General features: G+C 33.3%; 1 protein-coding gene across 1 annotated transcript; it reads left to right on the forward strand.

The window, feature by feature from the left end:
• The first annotated feature begins 1,510 nt into the window (after positions 1 to 1,510).
• On the forward strand, positions 1,511 to 10,690 carry LOC124367814 (tubulin beta-1 chain). The gene is made up of 4 exons (XM_046824944.1): positions 1,511 to 1,669; positions 8,648 to 8,983; positions 9,239 to 9,367; positions 9,628 to 10,690. Exons 1-4 carry the CDS (start codon positions 1,613 to 1,615, stop codon positions 10,447 to 10,449), a joined length of 1,344 nt encoding a protein of 447 aa, XP_046680900.1. The 5' UTR covers positions 1,511 to 1,612; the 3' UTR covers positions 10,450 to 10,690.
• Positions 10,691 to 10,926: the final 236 nt, after the last annotated feature.

A 10,926-nucleotide genomic window follows, 5' to 3' on the forward strand; every position in this document is an offset into this window, starting at 1 on the left:
CAAGGACGAACTGATGACAATCCTTGCTGTTATATTTTTACAATATTATGTCTACTTAGCAAAACCTCACAATGTATTTATTTGTGCCAGGTTATGAATTGTTTGTGAGGGTTGATAGTGTTTTACAATATGGGATATGAAGTATAAGTTTGTCTACTATAAAATTATACCTTCATACAATCGTGAAAGGAAAATCTGAATTATTAAAAAGTATAATTTCATAAACACATTATCAATAATGGCTCTGTCTCTAAAAATTGTAATCATTATATCTTTCTATACGACATAACGTGTTCTCGACAGTCAGTATTCAGCAAAGTTCGCGACTAATAAATTTGTTAAATTTAGGAATTAAATTTTGGTATAAAATGTGTTCTTATGAATGAGCGTGTTACTTGCAAAACTGACGTGAGAACAATAGGTATTCGGAATTAGAAATAATACAAACAATAACTATTTGCAATTAATAAGTACAAGAGTTAGATTTCTATATTTCAGCATCTTACATGCCAGTTCTAAAGAAAAATGCATAGCCTATGCTTTCGAACTCAGTGTGATGGTTAGTAATATGGTTTGGGAGTAGTAAAGGACGAAATAGTTCAGTTTCCAACCAGTTGCTAAGCAGGTGCAGGGAAAGAGCAGGATGCAGTTGTGCCGCATCAGACGTGCAACGTTGCCACATTTCCATCTGAGAAATTTGATTGAGTGACATTGTTATGAAAAATGGCACCCAAGCGAGATCAAAAAATTAATATGATGGATGCTTTGGTTTTATGCCTTTATTTTAAACATTTGTAGCACTATTCTGTATTACGTATTCTACAATGTAAAAGGTGTATTTACCGAACAGTAAAATATAATATTTTTCAGTTTATCTGGAGTGAGACTCGCCTTAGAACTTATTTACCTTAAGTTATTTAACAGTAATTGTATTGGTTATATTCAATATAGAAGATTTTATCGCTTGTAAAGGTTTTAATATGTATTGGTTGTATTTTACTATTATCTTCTTCACCAATATTTTCAATTACGATTCGTCGATTCTATTAATGAAAATAGGAAAAGAATATTTACAGCAATATTAGTATTTAACTGTTTGGAATATCATATAACGCAATGTTAATACATTATTAAAATAATATAATGTAGTCATTAGCAGTTTGAAATATCATTAGTAATTTTGAAAAATATTTTTCATAGCGGTTTGATTGATTATAGGATACATTTCAAACTACCAATTAAACTGACTTTTAATGAATTGCCTTAATTTACAATTATATAATTTTAATTGTCTTCCATATTTTTCTATTGATTGATGAATGATGTCTTCTTCCTGAATTTTTAATTAGATCACTAAATTTCAGTAAACCAGAAGAGAAGAGAAGAAAACCTCTCATAAATGGCTAAGGCTGTGTGGATTTCTTCGTACGTTGGCGGCAGTGCGCATGACGTCATAGCACACCCAAGTTTCAACCAATCAGATACGAGCTTGGGCGTCTCTCCGCCGGCCTGTAAAACCGTTACACAGAGACGGGGCTCTTCAGTTCACTCGTTTCACGAACACTGTGTGAAGAGGTTTATAGTTACTCGTCGTCTTTAAGTTATTAACAAAATGAGGGAAATTGTACACATTCAAGCTGGACAGTGCGGAAACCAGATTGGTGCAAAGGTAAGACTGTTTTGTTACTTTAAAAATTGTATTTTATCAACTTTTTATCCAGGCGAATACTAAAGAGAAAATGCCGGGATCCGCCATGGCCGCGTTGCTCTGTGTAACGGTCAAATTGATTTCTGTCTACCAAAGTAGGCCTAGATCTGGTTTGAAATTCGGTTTTAGTAATTATTTTGGAAATAGTTGTTATCGAAATTACTTGTAGGCTAATAGATTATTTTAGCAATATATCAATTTTTATTATAGCTGTTATCTTCAGGAATGGCGTGGCGTGGCTCTGGTTCTCCTAAAACGTATTTATTTCCTTCAGAGTTAATTTTACACTAGGTTGGTATAGCTTTTTATATTTAGGGTACGTTGTAAATGTATATTTTGGCCATTTCCAACAAGCACTTTCAGTTCACAGGAATTTTTGATTTTCCGTTAAGTCTGTGTTGAGTTATGGCGGGAAAAAATTGCCGGGCTTTTTATTTTTTGCTGAAATTCTCCAAAAATGTCAAATTTACAGCTGTGATAGTCAAGTTTGATAATACCTAGGCTATGTTCTTGCAAGTCTACACTAATAAAACACAATTTTCACTAATATCTATCTAATCTTTTTTTAAAATCTTATTTTCTATTCCACAGGTTGTTGCAAGATAAGACAAGTTAGAGCTTTTTTTATCATAAACGCACTTTGGATAAAGTAATTTTTATAGTACTAAATAAAGATGTGCCCATGTCTTAGTTTTTTACAGATATTAACTTGACAAGTTCATTCTATGTATCAAAAATTGCCTAACATTTGTGATTGTTAAATTAGTAGCCACAGCCTATTTTTGAAAGGAATGTATATACAGGACTGGATTTTTAAACATTATAGAAGTAAAAAATACTAATGGTGATAAAGGCTTACTACATTTTTTAGTCTTAACTCAACCTTTTGGATTCGAATATATCTATACAGAGGTCAAAAATATTTATGAAATCACACCTTAGTTATAGCCTATCTATGTATGGATGGCCACTATATCTGCAAAGAATCCCATCATCTGTCTACATGGACATTCATAAATTAATTGTATTAAAATAAAAAACAATGTATGCTCGAATATCATTACAAAGGATCAGTCTTTCCATAAAAGTTGTGATCTACACTTGTGTAGTAGGTTATTTTACAAACACTAAAAAATGCACAATCAGTTGTGAATTGCAACTTGCCATGCCTTTAGCCTATATCTAAGTTAGTTGAAAATACTACAAACTAACTTCACAGTCAAACGTTAATTCTTGTTTGACGTAATACTTCTAGTATTGTCCTATTTTAACATTAGATAGATTTTGTATTCAAGCAACTGTCCTCGTGGTTAAATGTAGGGAAAATTTAAAGAGCTTACAACCACAGAATCCAAAAATTTGTTATATTTAAACATTTAGTAATTAGGCTAACAATTGTTTTTATTTCGAACAGTTTTCGATATATTGAGTACACTAACTTACATGTAAATAGCCTGTCATGAAAATAAATTTATAATATATCAGTTGTTATAAAATGTATAGCCTACTTCTTTAGTCAGAAGGATGATTTTAATTTAGTATAACGTTAACTTAATCTTATTTAGTTTGATTAGCCTAACCCTGAGTAAACTTCCAATCGCTTAAAAACCACTTTCTAAAAGAAAGCTATAGGCCTATTCTATTTAGTATTTCAAAGTGAGATAAGTTAATGAAGTTGGATGAGGTTTCCAATTGAAAAACTAGACATTTGTATAAATGATCTCTTAACTCAAATCTCACTATTTGTTTTGTAAAGTCTTCTAGCCTATACCAAAAAATATTTTTTTTTTTTTTACTTAGTCTGTCAAACGGGTAAATTGTGCTAGGATTTTTAGCAGATTTGTTGTGAATGGCAAGGCAATTCTGAGCAATTACAATTATGACAATCGGACAATTGAGTATCAGAAAGCATCGTAAACGTTGCAGAGCGATTAGGTTCAAAGTCCATGCTTTATCACTAGCATAAGGGACACAAGTGAAGCTAGCCATTTTGCATAATGGTGTATTAACACATTGCAGGTGGCGAAAACTGCCTGTGCTTGACACCCTATGGCCTGAGTTTGTTACTTTGTATTTGAAGTGGCAATAGTGCAGTGGTATCAGAGATAATTTGTGACTGTCCTTATTGCAGTAAATGCTATTCTAAAACTTAGTTTATGTAAGGTTTTTACATTTCTGAGATAAGCTGAATAAATCGCTTTGCAACTGGCAGCCAGATTTATTTGTAGTGTTGGATGATGAGGCTGCAGCAAATATTCTATGGTGCGAACACAGTTTACCCATGGTAGTTTTTTATTAATTGCTGCTCAAAAACTAAATTTTATACATTGTTACATGAACGTGAACTAATAAATAGCAAACAAAAATATTTCATTCACACTTCTTAACAAAACATTCCGAAGTGAACAAAATAGATGCCCGATCGACCGTCATTTACAAACAAAACTAATGTAACATGACACTTGAGCTCACTCTACTAAATGTTTATTGTATTACTGCGAAGACACCAAACCTAGCTAAGACCATCCAAACACATTCTAGTGTAAATGTTTACAAATATAATGGTTATTGATTACTAAATACAGAACAGAGGATATCATATGTACCTTATAGATTTTAGTTCGTTGAGTGGTAGATATACAGTGTCTCTTCCACCTGCTAATTAATCAATGGAATACTCGTTTACATTGGAATGTCTATGTGGTCTGAGTGTGAATTCGTCCAAGGTCTATAGTGATGGATGATGTTTATGATTGGTACTTTCTTGTGCTAAATCATTCAATATGCCCTTACAGGAAAATATTGAACACAAATTCCCTAATTGTCAGTGCCACGGATAAATAGCTTTTGTTTCACCCTCTTATTAATGGTGGGAAAAGAAAAATTCCTAGAGGATATTATCTCTACAGTTCAAGCTCAGATCATGTAAGTGTCTAAACTCCACATCACGTTGGATGAGACAAGAAGCGGGATAGTGGTGCGTGGACAATAAACGTGCCTCCTTATTGCTCGACAAGATGCAACGATAGTTTTCCTACTCTTAACTTAATTTTCAAGTTTCTCTCTTTCGGATTGCCCAATCATCATACTATAATTTGAAAGAAACTGAAGTTGATCATAGTAATTGCTCAGAATTACTTATGTGGGATTTCTAGATGATATTTTGCAAAAAAAAAATGGCTGGGATTGAAAGGGCAAACTTAGTAGGGTACTTAATGATCATAATGATATTTAGTTTTCACAGCAAGTAAAATACAGTCTGGTCTTTCTATTAATGTAGTTTTTGTTAGGGCTGCTGTATAATAAGCATCAAACACTCGAGTGATCGATAATATTGAATCATCAATATTCATGATTAATGAATTCTTGCTACAATTCCTTTTACCAAATTATGTTGTATTTTAAATTACAGTATAAAAAGCAGTAATGTTATGGTGAATAAAAATCAATCTAGGATATGTTTTTTCAAAATATAGCAAAGAAAAATGCATTCAATTTACTTTTTACTATCTTGAAGGATTAAAGTGTCGGGCACAAAGAAAACATGTGCATAAACTACTCCACTTGCTGCCATTACAGATCTGCAGTATTAGTGTTATTAACAGGTTATTCAGTGGTAATCTATTACCAGGATCTGTTGTTTTAGTAATAGCTGGGCTGAATGATTTATTCACATTTTGATTGTTTGGTTTTGGGCAACTCTGTAGCCAGTAATACTAAATGCCATTTCATGTAAGCAATGTGGCATATATCATCAATGGAAATATTAATATTACTATGCAATATTACTGAGAATACAATATACAATGAAGTATTACTATGCAATGTTATTATGCGATATAAGTAGGTTTAGATTAGATTATTGTAAATATGTTACTAGTAGTACCAAAGGTTAACATAACCTTTACAAGTGATTACATGATCTGAGCTATAATTTGGGTGCTATCTCTAAGGATGTTTGTGGCACTGATGGCCAGGTGCATTTCTGTTTGGTACTTTCCCGGTCTTGGATCATATCATAAATCTTACATTGTGATCTGATGACGATTTGGGACATGATCTGAAGTCTGGTAAATACCGATCAGAAAAATGCCCCTGGTCATCAGTGCAGACTTCGCCCACCACACACTTTCTTGAGATAGTATGCAAATTCAAGCTCAGATCACGTGATAACTTGTTAACATTATCTTTAACTTTTTATATTTATAATAAGTACGTATTTATAGCCTAATAAAAAATAGTAGATAAGGACTTCTTAGTACCTAATATTTGTTTTGTGTAGTCAAATTTTAATTAACCCGCTTATTCAGGGTAAAGAAACATGTCAGAGAACATTTAAATCATTCTAATTGATGTTTCGATATTATCGATAACTCGAGTGTAGGCCGCTTATTTAAATTCTGCCTTTGTTATGTCTCAGATAAGAAAAATTCCAAAATTAGGGGCTTTTTCATACATAATACCAAATTACCTTTGGCAGTAAACATTTAGGCTGTTGCCATAACGTAGCGTAATGTTATATACTTAATATTTCCACATGAATTATGAAACGGTAGAGCCATTTTGACTAGGTAACTGATTAATTTTTGGTTCTAATGTCACTGCTTAGTTGGACCGTGTCATTTGTTAGTCTCGCATTTGCGATCCAGCAGTCTGATTTATTACTAGTTGTTTGCAAATGTAGTGTATGTAAATGTGCAGTTCTGATTTTAATTCAACCATATTATTGACGTAATTTAACCACGTGCAATACTTAATTTAGCTTTAATTAACGCTTACTGATTGCCAGGTCTTTATGTGTGGCCTTTCAAGTTTTGTCATGTAGCTCGTCTCTTATCATTGGTTATTCCAATTCAGGAGGTGACGCTTAGTGGCTAACTATGTTCTGAGTTTCAACTCTGTGATTGCTTAACTGTGTATGTTACTCGGATTAGGATATTTAAATCGCTGGTAATGAAAATTTATTTGTTGAACACTTGTGTTAATTTCTTGTAAAAGTACCAAGTGAAATGTAGATCTAAGCTAAGGCTTTTTACTTCGTTGTAAATTTCAGATTATTTTTATTTATGAAATAAAATACAAGTAGTCTTAAGTGGGTCTCTAATATCAGAATGTAGGCTTAATTTCAAAATGCACGACTGTTTCAATAACTCATACTGTACACTATAGCAGTTACAGTGACAATCTGATATTAGAATGTTTCAAATAGTCATTATCAATTTTGCTCCATATTTGGCTGAGAGATAAAATTTCCCTGCCACATCTGAGTGAAGATTTTAAATTCTAAGTAGTTTAAATAATGTAACCTTGCTGTAGTTTTACAACCAACATCCTAACACAATTTTACTCACATTAAAGCATTTATTATTTTGGTATTTAAGTTTTTATATGCCACCATTATAGCTTCTGACAAATTGCTAAGTGGATTTCCTGACAATATATGTATATGCGGATTGAACTGGACTAAGCAGTAGTTGTACCACAATCTCCATTCAATGAGGTTGCTTCTTTGACAGTCTATGTAGAATGTACACATTTCTTAATTTGTTAAAGTCTTCTAATTATTATTAGGCCTGTTTTGTTTTACAAATTTTGGATTTTAACAAGTAGTAAATGAACTAATATCGTCTAATAATTTTTTCTTCAGTTTCATTTCTCAAAAAAGTAAATACTATTTTTTTGTAAGAATTCATATAAAGTCTGCTACTGAAAAGATAGTCCATGTTGAATCTTAACTCGATGTCCATAATTGGGAGTGTCAACTGAGACCTCATCTAGCCTTGAGACCCATGATAGCCTTGACGACCTGTATCAGTTGACTGGGAACTGGCTGCATTCTGACCATTTCTGAGAACTGCTTGCTCATATCATCAATTCTTCTAAGAGTTTTTCTGTCATCTATTTTCACTGAATGAGTTAGATGTATTGATTGATTATCCCAATTGTTAATACTTATTGAGTGAACAAGTAGAGTGCAAAAATAAAATTGTTCCGTGTGGCTATGTAATTTTACAGGTAATATTGACTAAGTTCATTGACTACGTTATTGGATTACTAAGGAAATCATTAAATTACTTAATGTTGTATATTATTTACTAAGAATATTATTAAATGTAAACTATATAATTTTCTAAGGTTCTAGTAATCTTCCAAAATAATAGTATTTCAAATTAAAACTGTAAAAAATAAAAAAAATGATTAACAATAAATGGTGTAAAGATTTTCTGCAATATTCATTTTTGGATTTATGAAAAATAAACACTAGGTAATTTGCTGATCAAGTAATGTTTAAACCAGTTGGTTTTGCAACATTTTATAAAGATACACATAATGTTGTTTATCTAGGTAAATCTAATGATATCTTTGTTTAAAACTCACCCTATTTATTGGTATATCAATGTGTCATTGGTTATGTCTAGTGAAAATTATTTTGCTGTCTTAATATTCTAAAACCAATCGCCATATTTGCATAATCACTTTTAAAGTTTGAAATAATACTAATAAATATTTTAAAACTCTTCACAAAATAATAAAAGTTCACACATTTAATTTCAGCTGTGTAACTGAAGTCTTTCTTCTGAGATGGGATTGTAGACAAAATACAGACAAACAGAAAAGTACACCATTCATGGTTCATACTTTTTTCTTTTTCCTAAGAAATAATTCTACAAAACTTTACCAAAGAGTTACAGGAACATCCTTTATATAATCGTATCAAATACAGCCTATATATTATCATGCCAAAGATATATACTTAAATATCCTGATAAGATGCTTTGAGATTTCTAATTACCGTAATATTTAAGATTTACTGAATAATATTGCATTAACATGTTATATCTAGCCCAGTCTAGTACATTTTACCCTCAAAGAATAATTTGAGATGTATCGGGTTATCTAATTTTCTTCTAGTAATTATCTATTTTTTGTTTGTTTCAGTTCTGGGAAATCATCTCAGATGAGCACGGAATTGACCCAACTGGAGCGTACCATGGAGACTCAGACCTCCAGTTGGAGAGGATTAATGTATACTACAATGAGGCCTCTGGTGGAAAGTATGTCCCACGAGCAATTCTGGTGGACTTGGAGCCAGGTACCATGGATTCAGTGCGATCTGGACCCTTCGGCCAGATCTTCCGACCAGACAACTTTGTATTTGGCCAAAGTGGAGCAGGCAACAACTGGGCAAAGGGTCACTACACTGAGGGCGCTGAGCTCGTAGACTCAGTTCTGGATGTCGTCAGGAAAGAGGCGGAGAGCTGCGATTGCTTACAGGTAACGTAGCTAGTGAATATTACGTCTGTTTTATGTATTGATTGAGTATCGTTATTCTGTTGTATTTAACTGATCAATTACCTGGATTATTACTTTTGTTTCAAATTTTGCTCAACTATTCAATTCGGTTTCTCTTTTTTTTTTTCTTCAAGTTTATATTGTATTTATTAGGTAATTGTTTTTTAGTGTAAAGTAAAATAGGGCTATAAAGTGAATTAAGATTTTTAAGTTTAAATAGTTGTGTGCTTGTTCCAGGGATTCCAGCTAACACATTCTCTTGGAGGTGGTACTGGCTCCGGTATGGGAACACTCCTTATCTCAAAAATCAGAGAAGAATACCCCGACAGAATCATGAACACATATTCCGTTGTCCCCTCACCTAAAGTAAGTAAAGTATTCCATATATATATATTAACAATCCGTGCTTGTATATTTTTATCTGTTTGTAAATCTTTGATGCTTAAAAAAAATTCAATGGTGGTAATGATATAAAATTGTATAACTTTCTCCATTTAATGTGTAAAAGGTAAACCCAAATGCATATTTCTAAAGACTAGTGCCGTCATTTAGATTTTGTAATTTATTACATGTGAGTATAATTATCAATTTTCATGTAATCTAATACTAATTTCTCCTGATTACAGGTATCTGATACCGTAGTAGAACCATACAACGCCACCCTCTCAGTTCATCAGCTTGTAGAAAACACAGACGAAACTTACTGCATTGATAATGAAGCCCTGTACGACATCTGCTTTCGCACACTGAAACTGTCCACACCTACCTACGGAGATCTGAACCATCTGGTGTCCCTCACAATGTCTGGCGTTACCACCTGCCTGAGGTTCCCCGGTCAGCTGAACGCAGACCTGCGTAAGCTGGCTGTGAACATGGTGCCCTTCCCCCGCCTTCACTTTTTCATGCCCGGATTCGCGCCCCTAACATCTCGTGGCAGCCAGCAATACCGAGCTCTCACAGTGCCCGAACTGACACAGCAAATGTTCGATGCCAAGAACATGATGGCTGCCTGTGACCCCCGACATGGTAGGTACCTCACCGTTGCTGCAATCTTCCGAGGCAGGATGTCCATGAAAGAGGTGGACGAACAGATGCTCAACATCCAGAACAAGAACTCCAGCTACTTCGTTGAATGGATCCCCAACAATGTAAAGACTGCCGTTTGCGACATTCCACCCAGAGGCCTCAAAATGTCTGCCACCTTCATTGGAAACTCCACTGCTATCCAGGAACTCTTCAAGCGAATCTCCGAACAATTCACTGCCATGTTCAGAAGGAAGGCTTTCTTGCACTGGTATACAGGCGAGGGCATGGATGAAATGGAATTCACAGAAGCTGAATCCAACATGAACGATCTGGTCTCTGAATACCAACAATACCAGGAGGCCACAGCTGACGAAGATGCTGAATTCGACGAAGAACAGGAAGCTGAGGTCGACGAGAACTAAGCCTTTTCACTCCAACCCATTCTTCATTTCTTCTTTCCCCCTTTCTTTCCCATTACTTTTACTTTCCCATTACCTTTACTTTTCCATTGACTTTTCATAACTTTTGTATTAAAATCACATCTGAATGCATTCCTGAACTTCAAGTGTTTATTTATCTTTAAGAACAAACTTTTGTATTAAATCAAATATGCATTCCTTTGTGTTTATTTTTTCAATTGAATAAAACGGATACCAGTGACAATATTTTCTGATTCTTAAGTCCCTTTTCACATATTTTTCAGCAGTGAGGTAGATCATGAACTATTGTACATTTTTCTTAATTATTTTGATAAAAGTTTACACAATTTTGGTGATTTTTGAAGCACAATGTGGTAATTACTAATAATAGTTCTCGTAGAATTTTTATTTATTTTTTTTTTTCAAATAAAAGTTTGAGAATGATTGACAGGCTATGTAAATATGTATAAAATTTATATA

The sequence above is a fragment of the Homalodisca vitripennis genome, chromosome 1 (genome assembly GCF_021130785.1).
Source record: "Homalodisca vitripennis isolate AUS2020 chromosome 1, UT_GWSS_2.1, whole genome shotgun sequence".
Lineage (NCBI taxonomy): Eukaryota > Metazoa > Arthropoda > Insecta > Hemiptera > Cicadellidae > Homalodisca > Homalodisca vitripennis.